This window comes from Phodopus roborovskii, unplaced genomic scaffold, assembly GCF_943737965.1.
Source record: "Phodopus roborovskii unplaced genomic scaffold, PHOROB, whole genome shotgun sequence".
Lineage (NCBI taxonomy): Eukaryota > Metazoa > Chordata > Mammalia > Rodentia > Cricetidae > Phodopus > Phodopus roborovskii.
This window is the reverse complement of record NW_026126416.1, coordinates 13,803,423-13,827,732: the sequence shown is the minus strand read 5'-3', so window position 1 is coordinate 13,827,732 and position 24,310 is coordinate 13,803,423. Positions and strand designations below refer to the sequence as shown.

The 24,310-nt window shown below is 35.5% G+C and overlaps 1 protein-coding gene across 1 annotated transcript in view; it reads left to right on the top strand.

The window, feature by feature from the left end:
* Macrod2 (mono-ADP ribosylhydrolase 2) overlaps positions 1-24,310 on the top strand; it is a 1,848,725-nt gene that overhangs the window by 386,710 nt on the left and 1,437,705 nt on the right. Inside the window, exon 4 of the mRNA XM_051183276.1 lies at positions 13,331-13,360. Coding sequence (XP_051039233.1) covers positions 13,331-13,360 — 30 coding nt within the window. The remainder of the gene's footprint in view (positions 1-13,330; positions 13,361-24,310) is intronic.

The following is a 24,310-nucleotide window of genomic DNA, read 5'->3' as shown; positions in this document are numbered from 1 at the left end:
CATCATACAGAATCACCAACTTGTAAAAATATTTTCCTTAAAGGATTTTAAGACTAATGGCTCTGATGTTTAAATAGCAAATATATTTCTCCATGTGTTTATGTGTTTGTTGTACACATGTGTTTGGAGATCAGAAGTTGATATTGGGTATTTTCTTCCATAGTTCTGCACTCTTATTTTTGTGGCACTCTGTCACTGAAGCTGAGCTCACAGTTGGCTAGATTAGTAGGCCAGCAAGCTTCCAGAATCTGCCTGCCTCTACTTTAAGAGTGCAGATTACAGAAATCTATTGAGGCACTGAGTTTTTATGTAGCTGTTTAGGATTTGAACTTAGGCCCTTGTTCTAGCAAAGCAAGCACATTGCCCACCAAGAGCTATCTTGTCAACCACATAGTAAATTTATCTATTATATTTCAAAGTAACAAAGTAATAGATATGTTATTTAACATAATGTACCTATTATATTTAGCCATTTATTTCCAGTATAGTATTCTAGCCACATAGAGTACTTGCTTAACAAGTAATTGTTGTATGATTAAATTATAGTGTGTATTTAGTATATACTGCATTTATACTATAAATAATTTAATTATAGTATATATTATATATACTATATATTATGTACTACATATTTTATAGTATATTCAACATATAGCATGTATGTTACATACAATATGTATACCTATGGTTTATATTTATTTTTATCTATATGAGTATATGCCTGTTTATATGTATATGTACCATGTATGTGCCTTTTTATTTGTGTAAGCCAGAGAGGGAATTGGATCCCTTGGACCTGAAGTTATAGGTAGTTGTGAGCAGCCTTATGTGGGTGACAGGAAGCAAATGTCGGTCCTCTGCAAAAGTAGCAAGTGCTTTTAGCTGCTGAGCCAAAATCAAACCCTGTATTTTATAATTCTGTGTGATAAAAATTGAGGCATAAATAACTCTGCCCAAATTACAAATTACAGGAGAAACTGGGGTTACTTGCTTCCTTTGGTTTGCACCAAATCCATTATATCCATATATTATGGGATAACCATTTAAAATCCCTTTATTAACTGTTATTGCTCACACTGTACTTCTGCGGTTTGGATATTTCAGAGTGACTTACAGTTGAAAGTATTTTTAGTAATACTACTTATTTATCCCATGAGATTTATGAAATAATAATAATAATTTTTAAAAAGGCTCAGTAGTCAGTAATCAGCTTCTCATCAATATAATACATTTTTTCTGAGATTAATATCAGTGCTTTTCAATATACCAGAACAAGACTAATCTCTATAATAGAATCCACAGCTGGCCTGATGAGCTGTAATAAGAAAAAGTAATTACTATTTTTTGATATCTAGAAAATGCAAATTATATTTTGCCTCCAGAGCACAGAACAAAGAGGGTCTTTGTTGATAAACAACTAAATTTTCTGTTTATAAAGTGAGTTTTTTATATGTCAGGTGAGAGTTTTTAAGACTTATACTGATATAAACAATATAGTCTTAAATTTTTTTAATTTATTAGTAATATGTAAGTGTGTGTGTGTGTGTGTGTGTGTGTGTGTGTGTGTGTTATCTGTGTTATTTGGGAGTAGGAAAATTTGTTATTATCAGTTTTTCCAAATGAAGGCATAGAAAAATTTTATTACTTGATAGCCCCAAATACAAGGATAAGAAGTATAGGAGACAGAAAACACAAAGTCTATTTGCTTAACACAATGGACTTTCATTTGTGTATTTTATTGTATTCATTTGTGCATTTCATTGTTTCATTTTCTTAATGAATAAGGTATGGGTCATTATTGTCTTGAACATGATCATTCTTAAGCATTGATAATTAAATATAATCCCCATGAATACATATATATATATATATGTATATGTGTGTGTGTGTGTATTTGTTTACATTACTTAAGTCATAAAAAATTTTCAGCATTTAAAATAATTTGGCTATGTTATCATAATATAAGTTCAACTTAATATTCAAATGAGTTTTCCCTTATAAGTAATTATAACATCTTGGAAATTTCAATTGTAGATTGGTATAAAAATGTTAGGAGATGATATGGGAAAAGTATATTTAAAATATTTTTATAATTTTTGTGTAAATTCTTTCTAGTCCCCACAATCTAATTAAATTTAAAAAATTAGCTATCTTACATCATAATCATTGAATTTGCTTTTATTTTGAAATCACTTGAGAGAATTATTGATTCTTAATAGAAAATCTGGTATATTAGAATAAAACCACTTATTTGGTTTTGTATGAAAGGTTTTAAACATGAGATTTAGTATTTACTTACCAACCTATGACTGTGGGCAAGTAAATTTAGTCCTATGATAGCCTCAGTTTCCCTGGTTGTTGTAGATTTACAAACTCATAATCATAATCATAAACTCATAATCACACTCAATAAATAATAGATGCTAAGGTCATTGTCATGATCTATTTGTTGATTGATTGGTTTCAACAATGGTCATGTGTTCCACCTTAAGAAGCTTACTTTAATGGATGTGACCTTGTCCAGGGCTGGTGACTCAGACTTTCTGAAGGAGATGAGTCATAAATGGTTTTATTTAACATTTGGGTAAGCTGATCATATCACAATCCAAATATGCTGCATGTGGTTACCTTAGAATTGTGTGAAGTATTATATTGGGTGAGTGAACCAGCTCAGCTCCTTCATGGTCTAGAACATTTTATTTACACAGTAAAATTTTAACAAACTGGAAAATGAATATAGCTTTAAGATGATGTGTTTAGATTGGGAAAAGGACAGACAAGATCTATTGAATTTAGCGTAAGTAGGATTGATCTTCCTAGAGAATGCCTTCATGAACTAGCAAGTTAATAATAAACAGAAGACAGAAATCTGAATTATGTGTGTTTTATTCTAATCCTTATTCTGTCATTTCTGATCAATGGGAAATTGTGGATTTGCTTAAGGCTGTAACATGGGAATAATAGCACATGTGTTCAAATATCAGCACAAATATATTACTTTATACACGTGAATCAACCTTCCAATATTTTTATCAAGAAAGTAATGAACAATAAGCAGTACCTATGTGGTCAGGTTCTTGGGCCACTAGACTAATGCATAATATATAAGGCATCTAATAAGACAACAACTATAGGATCCAAAGGGATGAGGAGTTGGGCTACACTTATAATTTTGAATATTTATCTGATGGTTATTCTTAACCAATGCTGTCCATCTTTCTTCAGCTTTCTGCTGTACCTTGTGTAAAAGAAAGGGCTACCCAGTGAATTATAGCACACATTGAGGCATTCAAGAGTTGGTATTAAATAAAAGGAAACGGAAAAGTCAGAATTATCATGGGAACAAGGTATTTAGCCTTGAAACCCTTATTGAGCTGAAGCATTCTTACGTTTCTTTGTTTTCTTTAATCACCTCTCCAGATCTTTTTAATAAGTCAATAGCGTCTGAAATTTATTGTTGAGCTCCAGAAATATTGTTTAAATCCATAGTGAATTTCATTAGAAAGCAATAGAAGTGTTTTTATTTTTTTTCAAGTGTGCAGTTTGCTTTGAAATTTAAGACACATTTCAGTTTATATCTAGTAAATACAAAAGCACAGATATGAAGATTTGGCTTCAGAAACAGACCCATTTGGGCCGATAAAATGAGCTGGAAGGGGAAAGACTTTGTTACCTGATGATGGAAGTTTGAACCCTGGAACACAAGCAAAGACAGGGAAAAACTGACATCACATGGAACCTTCTCTAAAATCAACCACATACTCAACAATATAACAAACCTCAATAGGTATAAAGAAATTGGAATAACCCCCTGTATCTTATCAGACCACCATGCTTTAAAGTTAGAATTCAATGACACAAATTGCATAAACCCTACAAACTCATGGAAATTGAACAATGCATAATTGCACCATTCATGGGTCAAGGAAGAAATAAAGAAATTTGAAACTTAATAGAATTCAATGAGAATGAAGATACAACATACCCAAACTTATGGGACACTTTGAAAGCAGTGCTAAGAGGAAAGTTCATAGCACTAAGTGCCCACATGAAACAACTGGAGAATAGTCACATTAGAGAATTATGAGTACAAGTGAAAGCTCTAGAATAAAAAGAAGCAAGCTCACTCTGGAGGAGTAGACACCAGGAAATAGTCAAATTGAGGGCTGAAATCAATAAAGTAGAATCTAGGAAAACATACAAAGAGAAAATCAACAAGATAGATAAACCAAACTAACAAAAGGCAGAGAGAGAACATGCAAATTAACAAGATCAGAAATGAAACAAGGAACATAACAATGGACACTGATGGACACTGAGGAAATCCAGAGAATCTTCAAGTCATACTTTGTAAACCTGTCCTCCTCAAAATTCAAAAATTCAATGAAAATGGGCAATTTTATGGAATTATATCACTTACGAAAATTAAATCAAGAACAGATAAGCAATTTAAATAGACCTATAACCCCTAATGAAATAGAAGCCATTATCAAAAGTCTCCCAACTAAAAAAAGTCCAGGGCCAGATGGTTTCAGTGCAGAATTCCACCAGAAATTCAAAGATCAGCTAATACCAATATTCCTCGAAGTGTTCCACACAATAGAAGCAGATGGGTAATTCCCAAACTCTTTTTACAAGGCTACAATTACCTTAGCATCCTGGAGAAGGGGAAAGGGACAAGATCTCCTAAGCATATTGGGAGCATGGGAGGAGGGGGGAGAGAGTTGTGAGGAAGAGGAGGGGAGAGATGGGCATGACAAAGCAGGAAGATTGAGTCAGGGAAAGAATAGAGGAGAGAAAAAAAAAAAGGATACCATAATAGAGGGAACCATTATTTCTTTTAAGAGAAAACTGTCAGTAGGGAAATGTCCAGAGATCTACAAGGATGACCCCAACTAACAATATAAGCAATAGTGGAGAGGCTACCGATAATGAGATTGATATCTGCCTTATATGCCATCCTAGAACCTTAATCTAATAGCTGATGGAAGCAGAAGCAGAAACCCACAGCTAATCACTGAGCCAAACTCTTGAAATCCAGTCGCAGACAGGGAGGAGTAATGAGCAAAGGTGTCAAGACCAGGCTGGAGAAACCTACAAAAACTGCTGGCCTAAACAAGGGGGAGCTCATAGACTCCAGTTTGATAGCTGGCAAACCAGCATAGGACTGACCCAGATTCCCTGAATGTGGGTGTTAGATAGGGGGACTGGTCAATCTATGGGGCCTCTGGTAGTGGATCAGTATTTATCTCTACTATACTAATGGCCTTTGGGAGCCCATTCAACATAGAGGGATACTCCTTCAGCCTAGACACATGAGGGAGTGACTGGGCCTTGCTCCAAATGATATGATAGACTTTAAGATCCCCCATGGAAGACCTTACCCTTCCTGGGGAGCATTAAGAGGATTAGGGGTTGGTAGTGGGAATATGGGAGGATGAGAGGATGCAGGAACTGGGACTGACATGTAAAATAAGCTTGTTTCAAATATAATTTTAAAAATTATAAAAAAAATCTGTTTATGGACTTCTAGAACTAGATCTTTAATGAACCTTGGCCCAAAGATAAACCTTAAAAATAATTCTGGAAAAGGCCCTTTCCTTGCTATATCCTTCCACCAACAGTGTAGAACAGGACAGGTTAGAGTGTGGCTAGCGCAAGACAGTTCTCTAAAATGGAACAACCCTTTACCTTGCAAGGCTGTAGGCTAGGTATGAATTCTTTTAATGGGTCAAAGTGCACTGTAGTCAAGATCTTATCTTAAGGAGTGACCTTTTCTAAGCCTTGAAGTGTCAGATGCCAGAATGCCAGCCACTTAGATCACCATTTTGCTCTTGTGCACAAAGCTGCAAGATGACTGTTATTTTCATAAAACAATTAAGAGTAAACAGAGACTCTAAGAGGTTAGCTAATCAATCAGACTTTGAGAAACTTGCTCAAGGTTGATGGTAGACTTTAGCTTTGTATCTAGATTGGCTTGGTTCCATTCCAAGCCAGGTACAAATCAGGTACAAAACTGTGGCCCTCTTAATTTTCCTAGAAATTTGTTTCAATGTCGGTTTTTCCCATTCACTCATCTTCCATTCATTATATTATATATTTAATAAATATTTGTGAAATACTTGGTGTCTTGAACCATGTATGGTTTGCTGATTCCAACAAATGTGGCCTCTCCTTCATGGATTTTTCAACTTCATAATTGTTGAAAGGAAGGCCACTTGTCCCATATCCTTTCCTTTTGAGGTTCTTTGCGTCTCAATCTTTATATCAATTTACTATAACTGAGAATATTTATTTGCTTCATTTACTTAAATTACAATGTGATATAAAATAAATACTTCTAAACTCCTTTACTCCAGAGAGAAATTGAAGCTATGTATATATATATATATATATATATATATATATATATATATATATATATAGTACAACAGTCTTTTTTAAGGTGTTGGCTGGTTTTATTGAAATAAGTTAGCCAGCCTCCCTAAAAAGTACATACATACAGGTGTGTGGTTTAGCTTATGTTTTAATCAAGCTAAAAGTATGTCATATGCTTTCAGATAATAACTTCTACCAGTTTTCAAATGAAAGCTGGTTTATATTCAAAAACCTTTCTTGTCAAAGACAAGTTAAAACTACTCTTCAGATTTCCTTATTATTGCAGCCACAATACATTTGAACTCAAACCTCCCCTACCCCATTTAGTAATGATGTCCATTCTCTATTTGGAAAACCCCAGATTGGGATACTCAAGTCATCCAGCTTTTGTAACTGAGCCAATATTATCATTACTGAAATTACAATTGATCCAGAACATCCTGTCAAGAGGATGAGACCTAGCGTACATGTTTCATTTCCTGACTGTGAGTTAGTTACATTTGCTGTGGAATGTTAGGAATTGCCTGCTGGTGCTCATTTTGTCTTCATCATCAAATCAGTGATCTTCTGTGGAGTGGTATTAAATAGCATGTATATTGCCTGTGTAGCCACTTTTGAACTTTGGTGTGCAAACACTTGTGTATGCATGTGTGCACGCATGCACACACGCACACACACACACACACACACACGGATACTTGCACATGTAATAGTGAGTACTAGCAAACATACAAGTTGATGTTACTGCTTGTTCTCCTGATTGGCTGGTCCTAGAGAAATATCTCTTCAACTACCCCCTCCCCTTTTTCTTTAAAGAAGGGATTGGGTCAGTTTAGAATTTTCCATAATTGCTGAGCACCTACTTAGAGTCAGCCTGAGGAAAGCTGTGAAAACAGGCAGCTGTAACTCCTCCCATGCACTGCAGTCTGGGTGCTTTTGTTCCCCATTGTTAGGTTTTGTTAATAATTCTAACTCTTGCAATTCTTGGTGCCTTTGCACCTCTTAATCAACACTAGGGGCTTTTGTGTTGTACTTTTGGCTTCATGGTGAGTTCCAGCTTCCACAAGCCATTAGATGCTGGAGTAATCAATGGTTCTTTTGACTTCTGCAATAAGAATGAAATGTAAGGTGTTCATTGTGTGTCCATGCCTGCTTTCTACATGAGAAGCACTTAAGCCTATTCTTAATTTTCTCTTTGTCAGCTTTGAAGCAGGAAATCATACTGCTGCCCCTAACCTCTGGCATTCTGGAGAATTTGTTTGGAAGGTGTAAATCTAGTAAAGTCTGAACCAAAGGCTGTTGCCAAACTGATGGCTGCATTTGTCTGTGGGACTTCTATTTCCACAGCTGTCAGTGGAGGTGGTCACTCCTGATATGAAGGCATGTGTTCTAGAGTCAGACACATGCTTGGGATTTTAATATTTTTTTTAGCACTTCCTACTTTGAACTTCAAAGCATAGGAAATAAAATTCGTGTCATTATAAGGGATAGCATTTCTTTTGTAATAATATGTGAATAAAATTGGTATTCTAAGTAGAGTTACTGGGAAAGTTGTTGCCAACAATAAATTTGACACCTCATGTGCTCCATTGTAATAAGAAATCAGAATAAATAAACAGAGCTAGGTGGTCAGGTCTGTTCCGATGAAAACAAGTGTAATTTTTGGTATAATGTGATGAAAAGCAAACAAAAGCCCTGCACAAACACTTTTGATCAATGTTTAAAAACTAGTCTCACAGCTTGTTGCATGCTTGACAATATAGTTTAGGGTGAGATAGAAATGAATCAAGAAACAAATAATTATCATGGAGAGAAGAGACTGAATTCTTTCAGACTCATGAACTTCAGGAAATAGTCACTTTTTTTTTTTTTTTTTTTTTTTTTTTTTAATCGGCTGTGGCTGGAGAGATGGCTTGGTGGTTAAGAATACTGGCTACTGGCTACTCTTCCAGAGGACCCGAACACTCAAATGGCAGTTAACAGCTGTTTATATCTTCAGTTCCAGAGAATCTGACACCCTTTTCTGGCTTCCATGTGCATCAGGCACCCATATGATGCTCAGACCCTACATGCATACATTCTATCCACACACATAAATAAACAAGTAAACAAATAAATAAAACCTTAAAAAGTCATGTCGCTGAGATGGTTCAGTGGATGGAGAAGCCCACAGTTGAGCCTTACTACCTCAATTTGATTGTAGGGACCTACAGAGAGGAAGGAGAGAATTAATAAACCTCAAATTGTTCATTGACTAACACAAGCAAGTGCCTGTACCCTGCCCCTTACTCTAAATGATAACAAGATACACAGAGTGAATACGCTTACTCTAAAGAAGGAATGTAAGCAGTTGTTTGAGATTATAAGACTTTATTACACAGGACTTTATTATTATAGGACTTTATTACACAGAAGCAGTCAATACTGAGCAATCTTGGGATCCAGAAATACAAGTCCAAGCAAGCTGTTGTGCTGTTAATGTTGCTGCCCTCCCTCACCCAGACCAGAACCTTAAATCATGAGCAGTGCTCTTTCCACTGGGTGTACATTTTATCCAGGTTCTTTCTCAAATGAGAAAGATTACAGTCGGGACAATTTGAATCCTATTTGCCCTTCCTGATTGATTCTGTTTTCTGATAGAAGATAAATGAGATAATGATGACTTGTTCAAGTTACTCAGTTATGTAGTAACTGATACGGAATTAAAATCAAGGTTGCTTGGCTTTTGAATTGTGGTTTTATTATTTGTACCACAACTTTGATTATTAGCTTTTCTATTTTAATTTCTTTTTCAATAATCTTCTCTAAAGGAAATATGCACAACAGGGATTATTTAGGAACATTTTTTTAAAGTAAGGAAGTAGCATTCTATAAATTTTATTTCGAAATAAAGTAATATGTTATTGGATATTTTCATAATGTTTTATTACTTAGGATGATTGGCCCAAGAAAAGACTGCCTACAATTTCCTGGAGTTTTTGGTTTAATACATTAAGTATGAATATTTATACCTGTACAATTGGGAAAGTTTAATTCAAACTTAAATTTGAGTTTTAAAGGAACAGAAATTTTCCACAAACATTAAATTTTATCATTTGTATAGTGTTCTGCTTGACACAACATAGTGTTGTCTGGAAAGACTGGACCTCAGGTGAGAAAATACCTCCATTAGACTGGCCTATAGGATGATAGATGTGGGAGGGCACAGACCAGTGTGAATGCTACCACCAATGGCAAGAGGTTCTAGGTTATATGAAAGCAAGCTGAGTAAGCCATGTAGAAAATTCAGTATGGAGCACTCCTCCAAGATCTATGCTTTAGTTCCTGCCTCCAGGTTCCTGCTTTGAACTCCCCCCAAATTTCCCTCAGTGACATGATTATTGGGTCATACAAGCCAAATAAGCTTTTCCTTTCCAAGTTGCTTTTGGTAATGATCTTTATCACAGCAATAGAGAGCAAGATAAGACATATACATACATACATCTAATTTATATTTTTATCTATCCATCTATCTATTTTTCTATCTACTATATAGGTTTACCATGTTTGCCATTATAAAATTAGCTTCAAGCAACAGTTGTTCTTATTTATATTCAATTTTTAATATAATAAACACCTACACTAGTCATCTCACTGAAACAAGTTATCTTGTTTGGTGTGAAAACACAGATCCATTCAATTGGAATGGTTCATGTTAATTGTGCAGCCACTCAATCTTTGAAATTACTACTGTAACTTCAGTTTTGTTCCCTACCCAATAATAAATTGGACATTTTATTTTATGTAATTTGAAATTTGCTGGTTAGGGAGTATGGTCATAATAGAGTTCTTAAATCTTACTATTGGAACAATGGCATTATGTTTGTAATCTTTTATGTCCTGTCCCCTGCCAGCCCACCATGATACTCTAGGAAAAGCCTAGAGTAGGATCACTAATCATTCTGGAAAGACAATTTGATGGATATAAAAACATATTTAATATGCATTTAATTGTGAAAATTTCAAATATACTTTAGGAGCTTTATTATAGTCCTCGATATTAGATAATAAATAGGGCCAAAGATTGTTACTTCTGTACTTCAGCAAACAAGTACTTCTTATATGAAAAGAGAATTGATTAAGGCCATCAATTATCTCAAATTTAAAACATGTATTTAGAAATTATTTGATGCAGAACAAGCTAGTAAGTTCAGATCTTATTTTCAAGGAGGTTTTTTTATTTAATTGGGATATGTATTAATTTATTAGAAATAATTAAGAAGTTAAATAACTTTGAACCCACATAATCATTTTCATCTCCTTAAAATGGAAGAAACATTAATTTGTCTGCCTAGTGAGTGTTGGATAGTAATTAAGGGGCTTTGTGGGGACAAAGTCACATTAGAAGTCACTTTGCCTATTTTCGGTAATTTTCCTGAAGAGAATTTCTTCTGTATTTTTGTAACAGATAAACTCACCTAGACACGAGCACACATTGGCATAAAGTGACTTGATGTTTGGCAAGGGTAGGAAGTCTAAATCTTAAACCTACTCCTACTAACCCACTAGACAAGTGCCTGGTTAAACAGATGTGCTTTGGGCAGGGCTCAAAACATGTCACCTACACCATTATTGATGAATGATGGACCAAAATAGACTACAACACATTATTGTGCTGCTTAGCATGATTTGTTCAGTGAATAGCTATTGCTTATTTTTGTTATTATTTATTGCTGGAAATAAATTCTTTTCTTATGAATGAATATGTGAAAATTCGAAGGCAGCAGATGGAATGTCAGGGGCCTGGAAAACCCCCAGACAGGAAAGTAATTCTCAGTCAAGCAGGGTGGAAAGCAGGTGTGTGAAATAACATGTGGCTTTATAAGTGCAGTAAGATTTGAGGGGGGTGCTGGAGTAACCGAGAGATTGGGTTGATCCTGGAATTCATCTACCGGGGAGGAGGAGACAAATGAGAATTCCTACTACTGTTTTCAGGCCCCTGCAGCAAATCGACCTTCTCAGTAGTCACAAGGCTGGATCTGTGGCAATACATGAAGCTCTAGTTAGTGTTTGTGTAAATACCACACTTCTTTGAGGGGGGGGTATGGCACCTGAAGGGTTTGGAAATGTGAGAGATAGGAGGATATCTGAAGAGAGTTCAGTTTCTGGTTGATTAGTGTTACTTCTTTTCTGCTTGTGTGTATGAAAAAGCACTAAGGAGAAGGTAAGAGCCATAGTTAGACAGTTCTATACTTGGAAGATCACATGAGACAGAGTTTGATGATCTGATACTGACATATTAAAAGGACCTTTCATGGCATTTGCTTTCTATGCATTTTGGTGATCATCTCTTTAGTGTTAGGGTAATTAGCACACCATCAAACACTTAGTCCAATTGACCTGTGAATATGGGCCTATGTCCTTTACATGATCCATCATTATTTTTTGATTGAATCATTAATGTAGTGACTAGTAGCATATCCCTTTCTTAGGTTATGACAATGAATGATTTAATGGAATATACACAAAAAAATCCAACCAAAAGGATTCTCTTTCCTACACAATTTATTTAATCTTTTGTTAACTTTTGCTTACCACCTGCTTTCATAATACTGCTAAAAACTTCTCTGAAACATGCATAGACAATGCCAGTGATATGTAAGCTCAATGCAGTATATTGACATCTTGATTTTGAGTAATTTTCTAATATTGGAGCTACCTCTTCAGTCCACGCAATGTATGTTGAATTCTTCTGTAAGGTTATTATGTTTGTATAAACAGAAATTTAACATTGGTTAATACTGCAACCAATTGCCTGCAATGCAACCTTTACATAATTTTATTTCCTGAGTGAAACCCAAATATATTTTTCATTTCCCTTTTCCATTTTATTAATTTTGTCCTTCGGTTATTTCTTATGTATATATAAAATGCATTCTGATTACTCTATGTGAACTTTTTTATTTCAACCCCATTCCTATTCTCCCCTCCTTCTCCTTCCCAAGCTCCTTCCTGGATTCCAGACTTCTGGTTTTATGTGGGATCCATTTAGTTTAATCAGGGACATCTGTGGGACCACTGCATGGAACTCTCCACCAGAGTCTCAAGGTCATCTGGGGGTTCACAACTGAAGACAATGACTCCCCATCTATCTAAATCTGTCTGCAATGAATGCTTCATCAATGAAGGACATAGCCCCCGATGACACCCTCCTCCATCCATGCTGGCTGTCAGGTCCATTCTTGTACAGACATAGAGAAGACACCTACAGTTCTGAGTTCATGGTTGCAATGTCTGTATCTTGTCCAGTAGACGGCATTTCTCAGCCTCCCTCTCTCTTCTGCCTCTTGCTTTCTTTCTGCCCCCTTCTCACAATATTGCCTTACACGTAGAGTTGATGATACAAATATCCCATTTAAGGTTAGTTCCATGCAACTATCTTATATTTGCCTTCCAGGAATACATAGGCTGAATTTCTGAATAAGTAGGTGAGAGAATTCATGTATCACTATTTAACATTTCTATCATTCTCCCAGATGGAGTCTCTATAAAAAAAATTATAAATCTTTTGCTTTAGTAAAAGTTTGACTTCTTTTTATTGCAGCAAACTTTTCTGAGATTGTTTTGTTTGATGATGGTTAATTTAATTTAAGTTATCATATATTTTTTTTGTTACATTGTCCTTTGAAATCATTGAAATTACCTAAGTTGCATTGTTGTATCTACATTTCATAAAATGAAAAACTCAGATCAATTTAGATACAGATGGAAAATAAAAGGCTTTTAATATGTACTTTGTTACAATAATATATATGAACATAACTATATAAAGGAGATAAAATAGGAAAACATTAATTTTCATAATATAGTGTAATAGAGATAAAGTCTGTCTTTGTATGAAAATACATATTTTTATATTTATGTTAGTAGTATATTTTAAGGTATAAATTCTTTTCTTTTCTTTTCCTAACAGCAAATGCCAGTCTTCTTGGAGGAGGTGGTGGTAAGTCCTGAATTTGGCTTAACTTTAAATATATTTCTGTTACATTAACCAGAAGATGATTAGTAAGCTTTGCGATACTTACAAACAAGCTACTTTTGCTATAGTTATCAAGTACAAAACTAATGTCCTAGAAAATCATTTATAAGAAATGCTTTGGTTTGAAGAATTATTCTTATGTTCAAAACTTTTTTTAAATTCTTGTCATTTTTGATGTGAAGGACACACATAGGCTATAATCTGTTGACATGAACACAAACATAGCAGATGAGAGCCACTGCTAATAGGAATGCTAAGGTGTCAGTGTGTTTGTAGGCTCTGCCTTCTTTTCTTTTTAAACATAATTGCTTGCTTTTGCTTTTCATGACTTTGTGTCTAGAGATCTTAATATTTCATCTACTTCTTTGGAAAACTACAAGAGAAATTACTTTTGATGCTTTTTGTGTTAGATAAGAGAAGAAAGCAAAAGTCTTCAAAGTAAAAGGAGAGGAAGAGATTCTCATGCTGCAGGATGTTTTATGATAGAACCCAGCAACTATGGTTCTCTTTTTAGGTTGGGAATAAGAATGCTTTTGTAGCTGCAGTGTGTGCAATACGCTAAGGGAGAAAGCACTAAGATAGGGTCCTTTTCTCAGTAGATCCAGATATTCATGGGTTGGCTTAGCCTCTCACTCCTTCCCATTCCCTCTCCCCTTGCTGTTTTGTTCTGGGTTGCCATTTTCATGCAGGCAGCAGGTGGTAGATAGGACTATGTATCACTTCAAGGCTTTTAAAAAATGTACTGGCCTTAATAGAAGTTTCTGGTATAAATTTTATTTAGAGCTAAAAACACTATTGTTCAATTTTAATGTAACTGCTGAATTTGGAATGATTACAAAAAATTGTTTCTAAGTAGAAAGTGTTGCTTATGCTTTCACATGTTAGTGCATGTCCTATAAAAGGATGAGCGAGAGTGGGATTGAAGTTGGTTATTGTGCAAACATCATGAAAGAGCTACTTAATACCCCACACCTTCCCTGAAATGCAACCTGAGTGACACTCCCTCCCTAACGTGTTGTGATGACTTATCAAGACTGTCTGTTATGATATACAATAGTAGGGGATTAATGAGTGTCTAGTTTGTCTTTCTCAAATTGTTTCAGAAAATATAACTCTACAGAACTTTTTTTCATCATCTATTTTACTATACTTTTAGAGACTCAGAAGGGAAATTTTTCCTTAGGGGCTGGAGACTTAGTAATCCTCCTCCATCATCTTGGCCAGGTACAATGTAAGAAGAAAATATTCTTAAGGTAAATTGCTCATAGAAGTGACTTTCTTACAAGACACTGGTATTTTAGGAGACGTGACTAATAGGTAAAGTTTAATTTTAAAGTGGAGTTTACATTAGTATATTTATCGACTTATAGCAACAAATTAGTTAGATGATTCATTTATTGCTTTCAATTATTTCTAAAGAGTGACTCAGCCAATTTTATTAGTTCACATAACTTTAGCTGCTCATAATGGAGAAGAACCCCCAAACAATTGCACTTTAAAGATTAGAGATACATTTGCATTTCACCTGAACTTGTGCTGCAGATAGACTGAATTGGTTGCCTGATAATCCATGGTGTCATCAAGCCTCAAACATCTTTCTGTTTTTCCTTCCAAGCTTTCCATTTCAATACCTCAGGGTTTGTGAAGGCTGCTGATCCTCTAAGCCATCAAAAGTAAAGTGTAGATGAGGATGGATAAGAAAGGCAAAAACTGTAAAAAGGTGTCTTCAGGGATGAGCCAATTTTCTTTTATATTTAAGCAGATTTCTTGTAAGTTTCACATTGTAGTGAATTTGGTAAAATATCCATCCCTGGCATTCCTAGTAGTTTTTGTTTTTAGGAAACAATATGCTCATCAAAAACAGTTATTCTGGTTACTGGAGAGGGAAAGGAGCATAGGTGAGCCTTGAGCTGTGTGTATACACCTGCTATAATGATTACTTTTCTGTCCTCAAATTGCTTTGCTTAAATCCACATGTGCATAACTGGTATGAGGAAAAGTAACTGGCTGTAGTGACTGGCTTTACATTTGGTTTTTTTATGGCTCTTCCAGCCTACCAAAGAAGGTACATTTAAACAATGGTGTGACATTTAGTTGGGTATTTTTCGAAGAAACAGACCGACTCAGTTTTCTGTGCCCCTAATGTATACATTTTATTGTCTTCATCTACATGGCTGTCAAATTTGTCATGATTTACAATTTCTGAATTGTAAATCTAGCAACTCAGTGATCCCATAAAGATAAATTACAAGTATTTAAGATGGCTCTATTTTCCCCTTAAAACAAGTCATCGAGAGATTTAAATTCATTTATATATCTCAAAAAATAAAACTTGATTTGTGGAAGGTTTTATTCAAACATTGAACCTAAGGACCATTCTGAGCTTTCTTTGTACTGAATTTTGACTTTCTGATTCTATGACAAATCTTTGAAATCCTCTTATTGATGTTTATAAATAACAGCTTCTAATTATCCAATAAAGAACAACCATTATGTGTTCTTTTAGATAATCAATTGAGACCCATGAAAATAAAGAAAAGCATCATCTTTGTCACTGCCTGTGTTGAAGGTCCTCTCATTCAGTTCCCTGATATTAGTACAGTCTGTCCATACACAGAAAAAGCAAATGTGCAGAGCAGAAGTACCTTACCATCTTATGGTACCCTTGGGTTATGCTCATATTCACATGTCTTTTCTTGTGTTTGAAGGCCAATCAGTTTTAGAAAACATTGCAATACATACTCAGCCACCTGCAGGAAGGATGTCTTGTATGCATATGGTTCTATGTGCTGGTATTTTGGAACACGTAATACAAAAGAAGTCATCATAGACAGCTTAAATTTTGTGGCAAATTGCAATTAGTAAGAAGAAACAACTAGAATTAAGAAACTAACTTCTCAGTGCAATCAGGACTGTTATATAATAGACAAGAACAGATTTTATAACTGGTGGCTTTAGATGATGTCTATTCCATTTATGCAATCATTAACATAAAGCAGAGCTTGATGATTGGACCAGTTCAAAGAACTGTTTATGGGATTTTCTTCTGTATTTGTCTGCCAAAGCACCTGAAGCATAATATAAGACATTTTGACTGACACTCTCTAACAGTGCAAATTAGTGATTTTATTTTTGTGTGTGTCATGATTTTGTCATTTTAATCATTTTTGCATCTATGACAAAAATCTCCATGTGAAACACTTTTATTTATATTAATATTCTAACTCTGTACATGATTCTTGAGGATTCTATGCCAGGTTATGTTTAAAACCTCTGAGAGTAGGCAAGCATTGCCAAATGAAAACTAAACACTCAGCCTGTGATGAAATTCACAGAAAGCCTCTTACCTAGAATGAAAAGACACATTCTTTGGAACTTACCTATTCCCAAATTCTTTTTTTTTTTTTAATGCCATCTAGGAACAAAATTCAGTGGTCCTAGGCTAGTAGCAGCTTTTTTGAGTTTGCTCACCAGTTTTACCTGTAGAAAATTCCTAATTCTGGTTTGCCACTAATGACCATTTGGGATGTCAAGACAGCTCATGTTAAGTAAATAACAAGCCCATGCCTGAGAGGAGTGAAACCATAATCATTTTCTGTCACATACTGGTTGTGAATTTCCACCCACTCAACATTTATTTCCTCACACAGACACTCATATATGCAAATGTTCATCATCCATTTCCACAACTAACATTTATTGGGTAACTATGTGTGCAGTATTGACTATTGATTAGCCTTTCAATGCAGACTTTCCTATGGCAGAGTTATTAGCATAATTATAATTTCTCACATCCTCCCCAGTGTTCCAAGGACTCCTCTGATGTACATCTTTTGATCTACATTAAATGGACATTTAATGCTTTCTCTAAAAGGCAGGAGAGTTAACCTGAGAAGTGCTTTCTCACACAGTATTTGGGATACTACCCAGAATTATAATCCAAAGAGCAATAGCCTTTAAGTGTGTCATAATAGAGTTAGTCAACTTTCATGGTTTAAGTCTTTACTAAAGTATGTATCACTACTACCACTAGTGTTATTGTGGTTATTATTTGTGTGTGTGTGTGTGTGTGTGTATGTGTGTGTGTGTGTGTGTTTTATGAGATCTAGGTACATGCATGTCAGTACACATGCTCTTCTATCAATTGTGGCTTTTGTGGATGGAACTTGTTGACAGGCTTGCACAGTGAGTGACTTTATTTGTTGAGTCATTTTGTCAGCCCATGGATTGCTTGTTAAACATTTACATGAGGGTAAGTGTCCTGTTATCTTCCTTCCATACTGCTAGTGTGTTATACTATACACATATCACTTAAATTGCTCAAAATCTCTACCTTGGTTCTGTGTTTCCTTGTACATCATACATTCCTACATTGGTTTCTTGTATTTTTTCACCAGTAACCCTCCATGTATGTCTATGCCTCAGGCATGCTGGGAGAAATCTAGGACAATGGCCAATAGCCAGGAAACAAGGCCAGTTTGCAGGGGGTGGGGTATGGTATTGATGCCTGTCCATCAGGGGTGAGTGAAGCGTGGTTGGTAGTGAGTTTGCCAGCTGGTCTGTACTCAGCAGGTAGAATGTCCCAGCCATTGTCCTGGGGGTATAGTGACAGTCTCTCCAGCCTGGGAGAACAGCATGGCAGGAGAAACCAAGAGGGTTTTGCATTTTTGTTTACATTAGGGAACAGAGCTATAAGAAAGGCAGAGCTGTTAAAACATACACATTTAGGTTTAAATTTAGACTACCTTTGGTGGCATAGATCCTAGGCACTGCAGGTAGTGAAGTCTGCTAGAATAGATCACAGGGTCCAGATGTGATGGAGGAAGGAAAGATACAGAGCTCGGGAGCCAGGACAGGTCCCAAAACATTCACCTGCACATGTACCTCAACCTATTTGTGTTTTTCCTCCCTTCCTCTCTTCTTCCCTTCCTCCCTTCTAACTACTGGTTACCTCTTTTGTACCTGTCTTTATATTATGTAATAATCTTAAAACTAAGCACAGTCAAATTTTATTTATACAATAAGCATTTGAAGAACAGAAGGTATTTGTCATACAGGACAAATGAAGCAGGAATAGAAGTCAATATTTTGGAGTGGTCAGGGAGATCTTTCCACAAGAGTTTTGCTTTAAAGCATAGTATTTTTCCATGGACAGAGAAGGATAACTCACTTGGATGTGCTTCCTATTATATGATATCCTGTCTTGCTTTTATTTGGCCTGCCTTCTCATTGTTCTTCTGTGTGGACCTTGATTAAGTCATTCCCCTCAATAGTCCAAAAATGATATTCCAGATGCAGTGAGTGTGTCTGGAGCTCTGGTGCTGGTGGTGTTGGCAGGAAGCTACCACCAGAGCCACCTGTGTGCTCTGGAGGCTGTCATCAACCCAGACTGCCCGCACATGCTCACCTCACCTCCATATCGTCAATCATCTATTCACCCTCTCCAAACTCAGCTTCTCCTCACTGTACATGAGTTTATATAGTGCCTGTTGGAGGTTCACTTAACCTAGCCGCCCTTCTCATGCCTGCCATTTGTTCAAAGGGCTTACAGATGTTCTTACTAGTGAAGAAAGGTGGCCAGAGGCGTCTCGAACTAACTCATATGTCTTCCCTGACCTGTACTGTAATGATTGTCCCATCTCTCACTCTTGTCACTATGATCTCACTATGAACAGACTAAAGTGTATAAGGTTACTTGTATTTCTGTATGTGTAACCAATTGTTTTCTAAGGGGAACTCCCGATCTATCAGCTCTGTTGATTGGGGTGCCATTGAAGATTAGATGCCCCTTCTCATTGTAGCCCTGGGTGAATGTTCACCTGATAGGGGTAAACTTCCCGAGAACAGTGTGTTTCTTTTTCATCTTAATGGCCCTGACTACTTTTACAGTATAATGGATAATGAAAAAAATACCACTGCTTTTCATCCTGGATTATCAACATACTTAGATATTTTAGTTTTGTCTATTTTGCTTTAGAAAGTTAGTTACTTTATCTAAGTAATTCTTTGATGAAAAAAAAAAAACCCAAACCTTAAAAAAAAAATACTTAAGTAGTCAACCTGAGGTTGGGGTGTTATTTCACAGTAATTATTTTTAATCATTGTATTATCTTTCATGTTTGAAAGAACTTGCAAAGACAGACTCACATAACATTTCACAGTACATTTTTTTAAATATGAGAGATATAGAGAACAATATGTATTTGTATAGGTGGAAGAATTAAATACAGGGTGTTTAAATTCCACAGATCACATAGAAAGGCATGCTTCAGTCATGTTTCACCAAATGGCAAGTGTTCATAGTTACAGCATTCTTTTTAGATAGTTTGACTTTATGACTAATTTTTTTCTTTTAGTATACTAATCTAAGCAGCCTATCATTGACATATTATTACTAGTATAAATAGTTTTTAATTTTATAAAAACCTGCTGTATTTATACTTCAGCTGTATTCTCTTTTTTAATTCATTATCATTTTTATTTTTCAATTTGAACTTTTAAATTAATTTTATAACTGAAAGGTATTTTATTTTTGTATATTTCAGATAATTAACTTTAAAAAATACAAAGTTAATTAATTCACCCATAAAGTGATTAAATTATTAATGATACCTTAAGATAGGAGTTTAAATTACAAAAATATTAAAAATATCAAAAACAACAAAAGCTATCTTTTTAGTTGCAGGAATTCCTGAGCAAAAATCCTGGACTCCTGAACTTTCATATGTACTCCTGTGTTGGCCTAACTGAATAGGAACTAACTTCCTAGAAGTATAAGTTAGTATTTCAAAGCAAATGATTTACAGTTACAAAGTACTCTACCAAGTACCAACACACACACACACACACACACACACACACACACACACACACACATATCCTGATCGATCACATAGTAGATGTTGCATAGTACTCGAGCATTTGTGCTAAAGTACAATGTCTTCAAAACCATAAAAAGGGAACTTTATTAAATTCCTATTTTAAATGTCTTTCACATATCCCCATGAGTGTCTGAAAACTGACTCTATGCACATAGAGAGAAACATTGGTGCTGATAAAATATTTCTACTTAGAGCCCATTGTGTTCTGGGACAACTAGATGCTACCATCCTGCAGCTTACTGTATTTGATGTAGTTTCCTGGCAACACAAAGTAGGGAAATTCCCTTGGAAACAACTAGCAAAACTTTCATGCCTTTGACACTGTTAAGGCACTGTCCACTATTTGACACTTCCTTCATTTACTTCCCAAACTGTAGCTGTCCAATAGGATACCCAGACAGATTAATCTGGGCAGTTCTCAGTAAAAGCAAATCCAGTGAGATCCCTGGGATCCAGTCAAACACTCATGGACAGCCCCAACACGAGTGCATGTACTGTTACAGCTCTGTATTTGTCTCAAAGATGATAATTTTTTTTCATGAGTTAAGACAAATTCATTATTTTGCATGCTAGTTTCCACCTCTGGAAAGATGATTATAATGATACCAAACTACTTCACTGGGGTGGAATAACTAATTGCTCATTGTAAAGTGTTTTTTAAATACAAAGTGTTAGATAAATGGTTGTTACTGCAGTTGTCATTATTATTATCATTATGGTGTAAGCATGAAAGATGAAAGGTGCTGGATAATTGCACGATATGGTGATGCTGTATTCAAATAAAGGGGAATAACCGGAATTGTGGGGTAACAAAGCTCACAATAACCACATGTGGTAGAGGAGAGTTTCTCTTTTATAGAAAGATAATACAGATAATTGTTAATTACCCACAAATAAGCCCAGGAATTTTATATATATATATATATATATATATATATATATATATATATATATATATATGCTCATTCTAGCAGCAGTTCATTTCATCTACGCAGTAGGTGTTTTGAAGCAACTTTATTTCAAACATGTAAATGTTCAGATAATAAACTAATTATATGCTTGAGAAAGGGCCATTCCAGTTTCATGTAACATATGGTAGGCTAGGAAGAGGAAACCTAAACATAGCTTCAGGGTAAGACTGCACTGAGCCTATCGGTTAAGGTAAATGGAGAGGACCAATAAAATAGCATTATTTCATGTTCCAGCACATACTTGACACCAGGAAGGAACAAGGAATCCAACAGAAAAGAAATAATTAGCAGGCAGTGAGGTCTAGAGAACTATGAGGGGAGGCACCTAGCAGGAGAATGTATAGGAAGGGTGGTAGTCAGTCAACCTTGAAGGATGCAGTGAAGAGTTGGTATCTTCACTGGGCACCTGATTTTCCATACAAATAGCAGCAAAGGAGACCTGGACAATTTACAGTCTACTGAGGTCAGTGTCCAGTTGAAGATGCTTGAATACCTGTTGTGTACATTTTTTTAATAAAAATATTTTCATTCACTTTTAGAATTTCTTAAAATGTATTTTGTTGACATTCACCTCCCACCCCCTACCCTAACTCAGTGGTTTTCAACCGTCCTAATGCCATGACCCTTTGATACAGTTCCTCATGTTGTAGTGACCCCCCCCACCATAAATTTATTTCATTGCTACTTTATAATTGTAATTTTGATAGTGTTGTGAATAAAATGGAAATATCTAATATCCAGGATGTCTGATATGTGTCTCTCAAAGGGGTCACAACCCATAGGTTGAGAGCCACTTCCCTCACTTGTTCCAGGTCCTCTTAATCCTTTTTACCCCCTCCAACCCAACTTCATGCACTTAAAAAAATCTTTCTATTACTTGTGTTGCACATATAACCTGGGTGTGCAGCCATTCAATGGAATGTAGTTGACCTACCAGAAGCCATACCATTAAGGAAAATTGCCTCTCCATCGGATACTACCAACTGTCAATAGTTCCTCAGTGTGTGGTGGGAAGCTCACACCTTGCTAGACTATTGACTGACTTGAATGTGTGCAGCTGACAGTTGCTGCTATGAATTCATGAGCACAGTGGTCATGTATGTCCAGAAAGGAGATTCTGTTTCACCCCAGTACTCCCTTATCTCTGCTTCTTCTGGGATGGATTGCTCCTAAGCCTTATGGGAGAAGTATAATATAAATGTCATGTTTATGACTGAGTCCTCTATCAGCACTTGTTCTCTGTAATCTGACCATTTTGAGTTTCTGTGTTAACTATTGTCCACACCATGAAGAAACTTCTCTAATGAAGTGTACTATGGGTATAGAGATTTTAATTAAGAGGACATTTTAGTACTACATCCATTTATCATAATCATAATAATCTACCTGAGCTTCACAACTCATGGATGGAGACTATAATTGAGTTGGAGATGTACAACTAGAAAAATGTATCTGGGAAATGGTCATCATGAGGCATTCTCCAGAAAATGGTTCTCTATTGGGCATTCTCTTCGAAATGACTGGTATTGGACATTTATAGGACATAGTCAGTATTGGGCATTCTCTATGAAATTGTCAGAACTTAGGAAATCATCCATATTGAGCATTCTCCAGGACATCATTAACATTCAGCATTTTTTAGAAGATGAGGAAAATTGTTTTATCAAGAATGAATGCATAGAATTTTGCTTTTGCTTCAGGCATATATATATATATATATATATATATATATATATATATATATATGATACAAAATAAATAAAAATAACCACTTAACAAGACCTCAAAGCAGTACAATGAATAAAAAGCCCTCATTAGGTTAAATACTAACTGTCCAACTTTCTCAAGGCTGAGCACACAACACTGTCTGTTGACAAATATGGTATGAAGTCCACACCAATAGGTCAGTTTGCAGGATATAGACCAAAATATTGTCCCAAAACTCCAAGTTTCGTTTTTCTTATAGTTAGAAAGAACATAATTTATCAGTAACATTGGTTTTTAGAAGCATAACCCTATAGGTGGAGTTTTCCCATCCTAGTAGCTGCTTCGAAATTACCACACAGAGGCTTATATTAATTTGAAATGCTCGGCTAATATCTCAGGCTACATATGTATATACATACACTTGGGTATATAACAATAAAAAGGGCAGACAAAATCTGTCATTGAGAAATCCCAGATATTATTATTAGCTTAAGATGATGAAGATTCACAACATTTTAGCAATAATATAATAAACTGTATTTACTAAAAGGAACCTGTTTAAAGACCAAGGGAATAGTTGCAGTAATTACTCTGTGAGTACGGTAAGCCTCCCATACAAAGCACAAGGCTGGCTGCTTGCACAGGCCTGGGATTGCAAAGCTTTGGGAGACAGGGAGTTTATGAACTTTGTTAAGCCCCTATCTCAAAATAAAAAGCAAAAAGGTCGTAATATAGCTCAGTGGTAGATCTCTTTCCCAGCTTGTGAGCTGTTCAGACCATCATAATATAGATGCTTTGACTGTACAAACCTTGAAAAAAAATCCAACAAATTTTCCATGTAAAAACATATTAGTGAAAACATATATTAGATTGAAAAGTTCCAATATTTGAATATGAGGTGATAAAAATATGTCTACAAACAATAATTATAAAATAATCAGTCTGGCTAAGTTAATGAGACAAAGTCATTCAGTAAACATATATTACTTGAAATAAAAAGTGGGCTGGCAGTGGTGGTGATGCTGTTAATCCCAGCACTTGGGAGGCAGAAAGCAGACTCTGAGTTTGAGGCTAGCCTGGTCTACAAAGAGAATTCCAGGACAGAGAGCTGTTACACTGAGAAACCGTGTCTTAAAAAACAAAACAAATAAAATAAAATAAAATAAAAAATACCAAAGTGGTGAGCTGGGGGATAAATACACAGGGATGGCTCATAATGTTGAAAGGGTCAACTGTCCATGAGCTGTAACAATTGGCAATACTCAAGCACATCTAATGAGAGCTTAAGTTTGTGGAGCCCAAACAATAGAATTTACAGGAGAAACAGATTACTCAATAGCAATACTTACAACTTA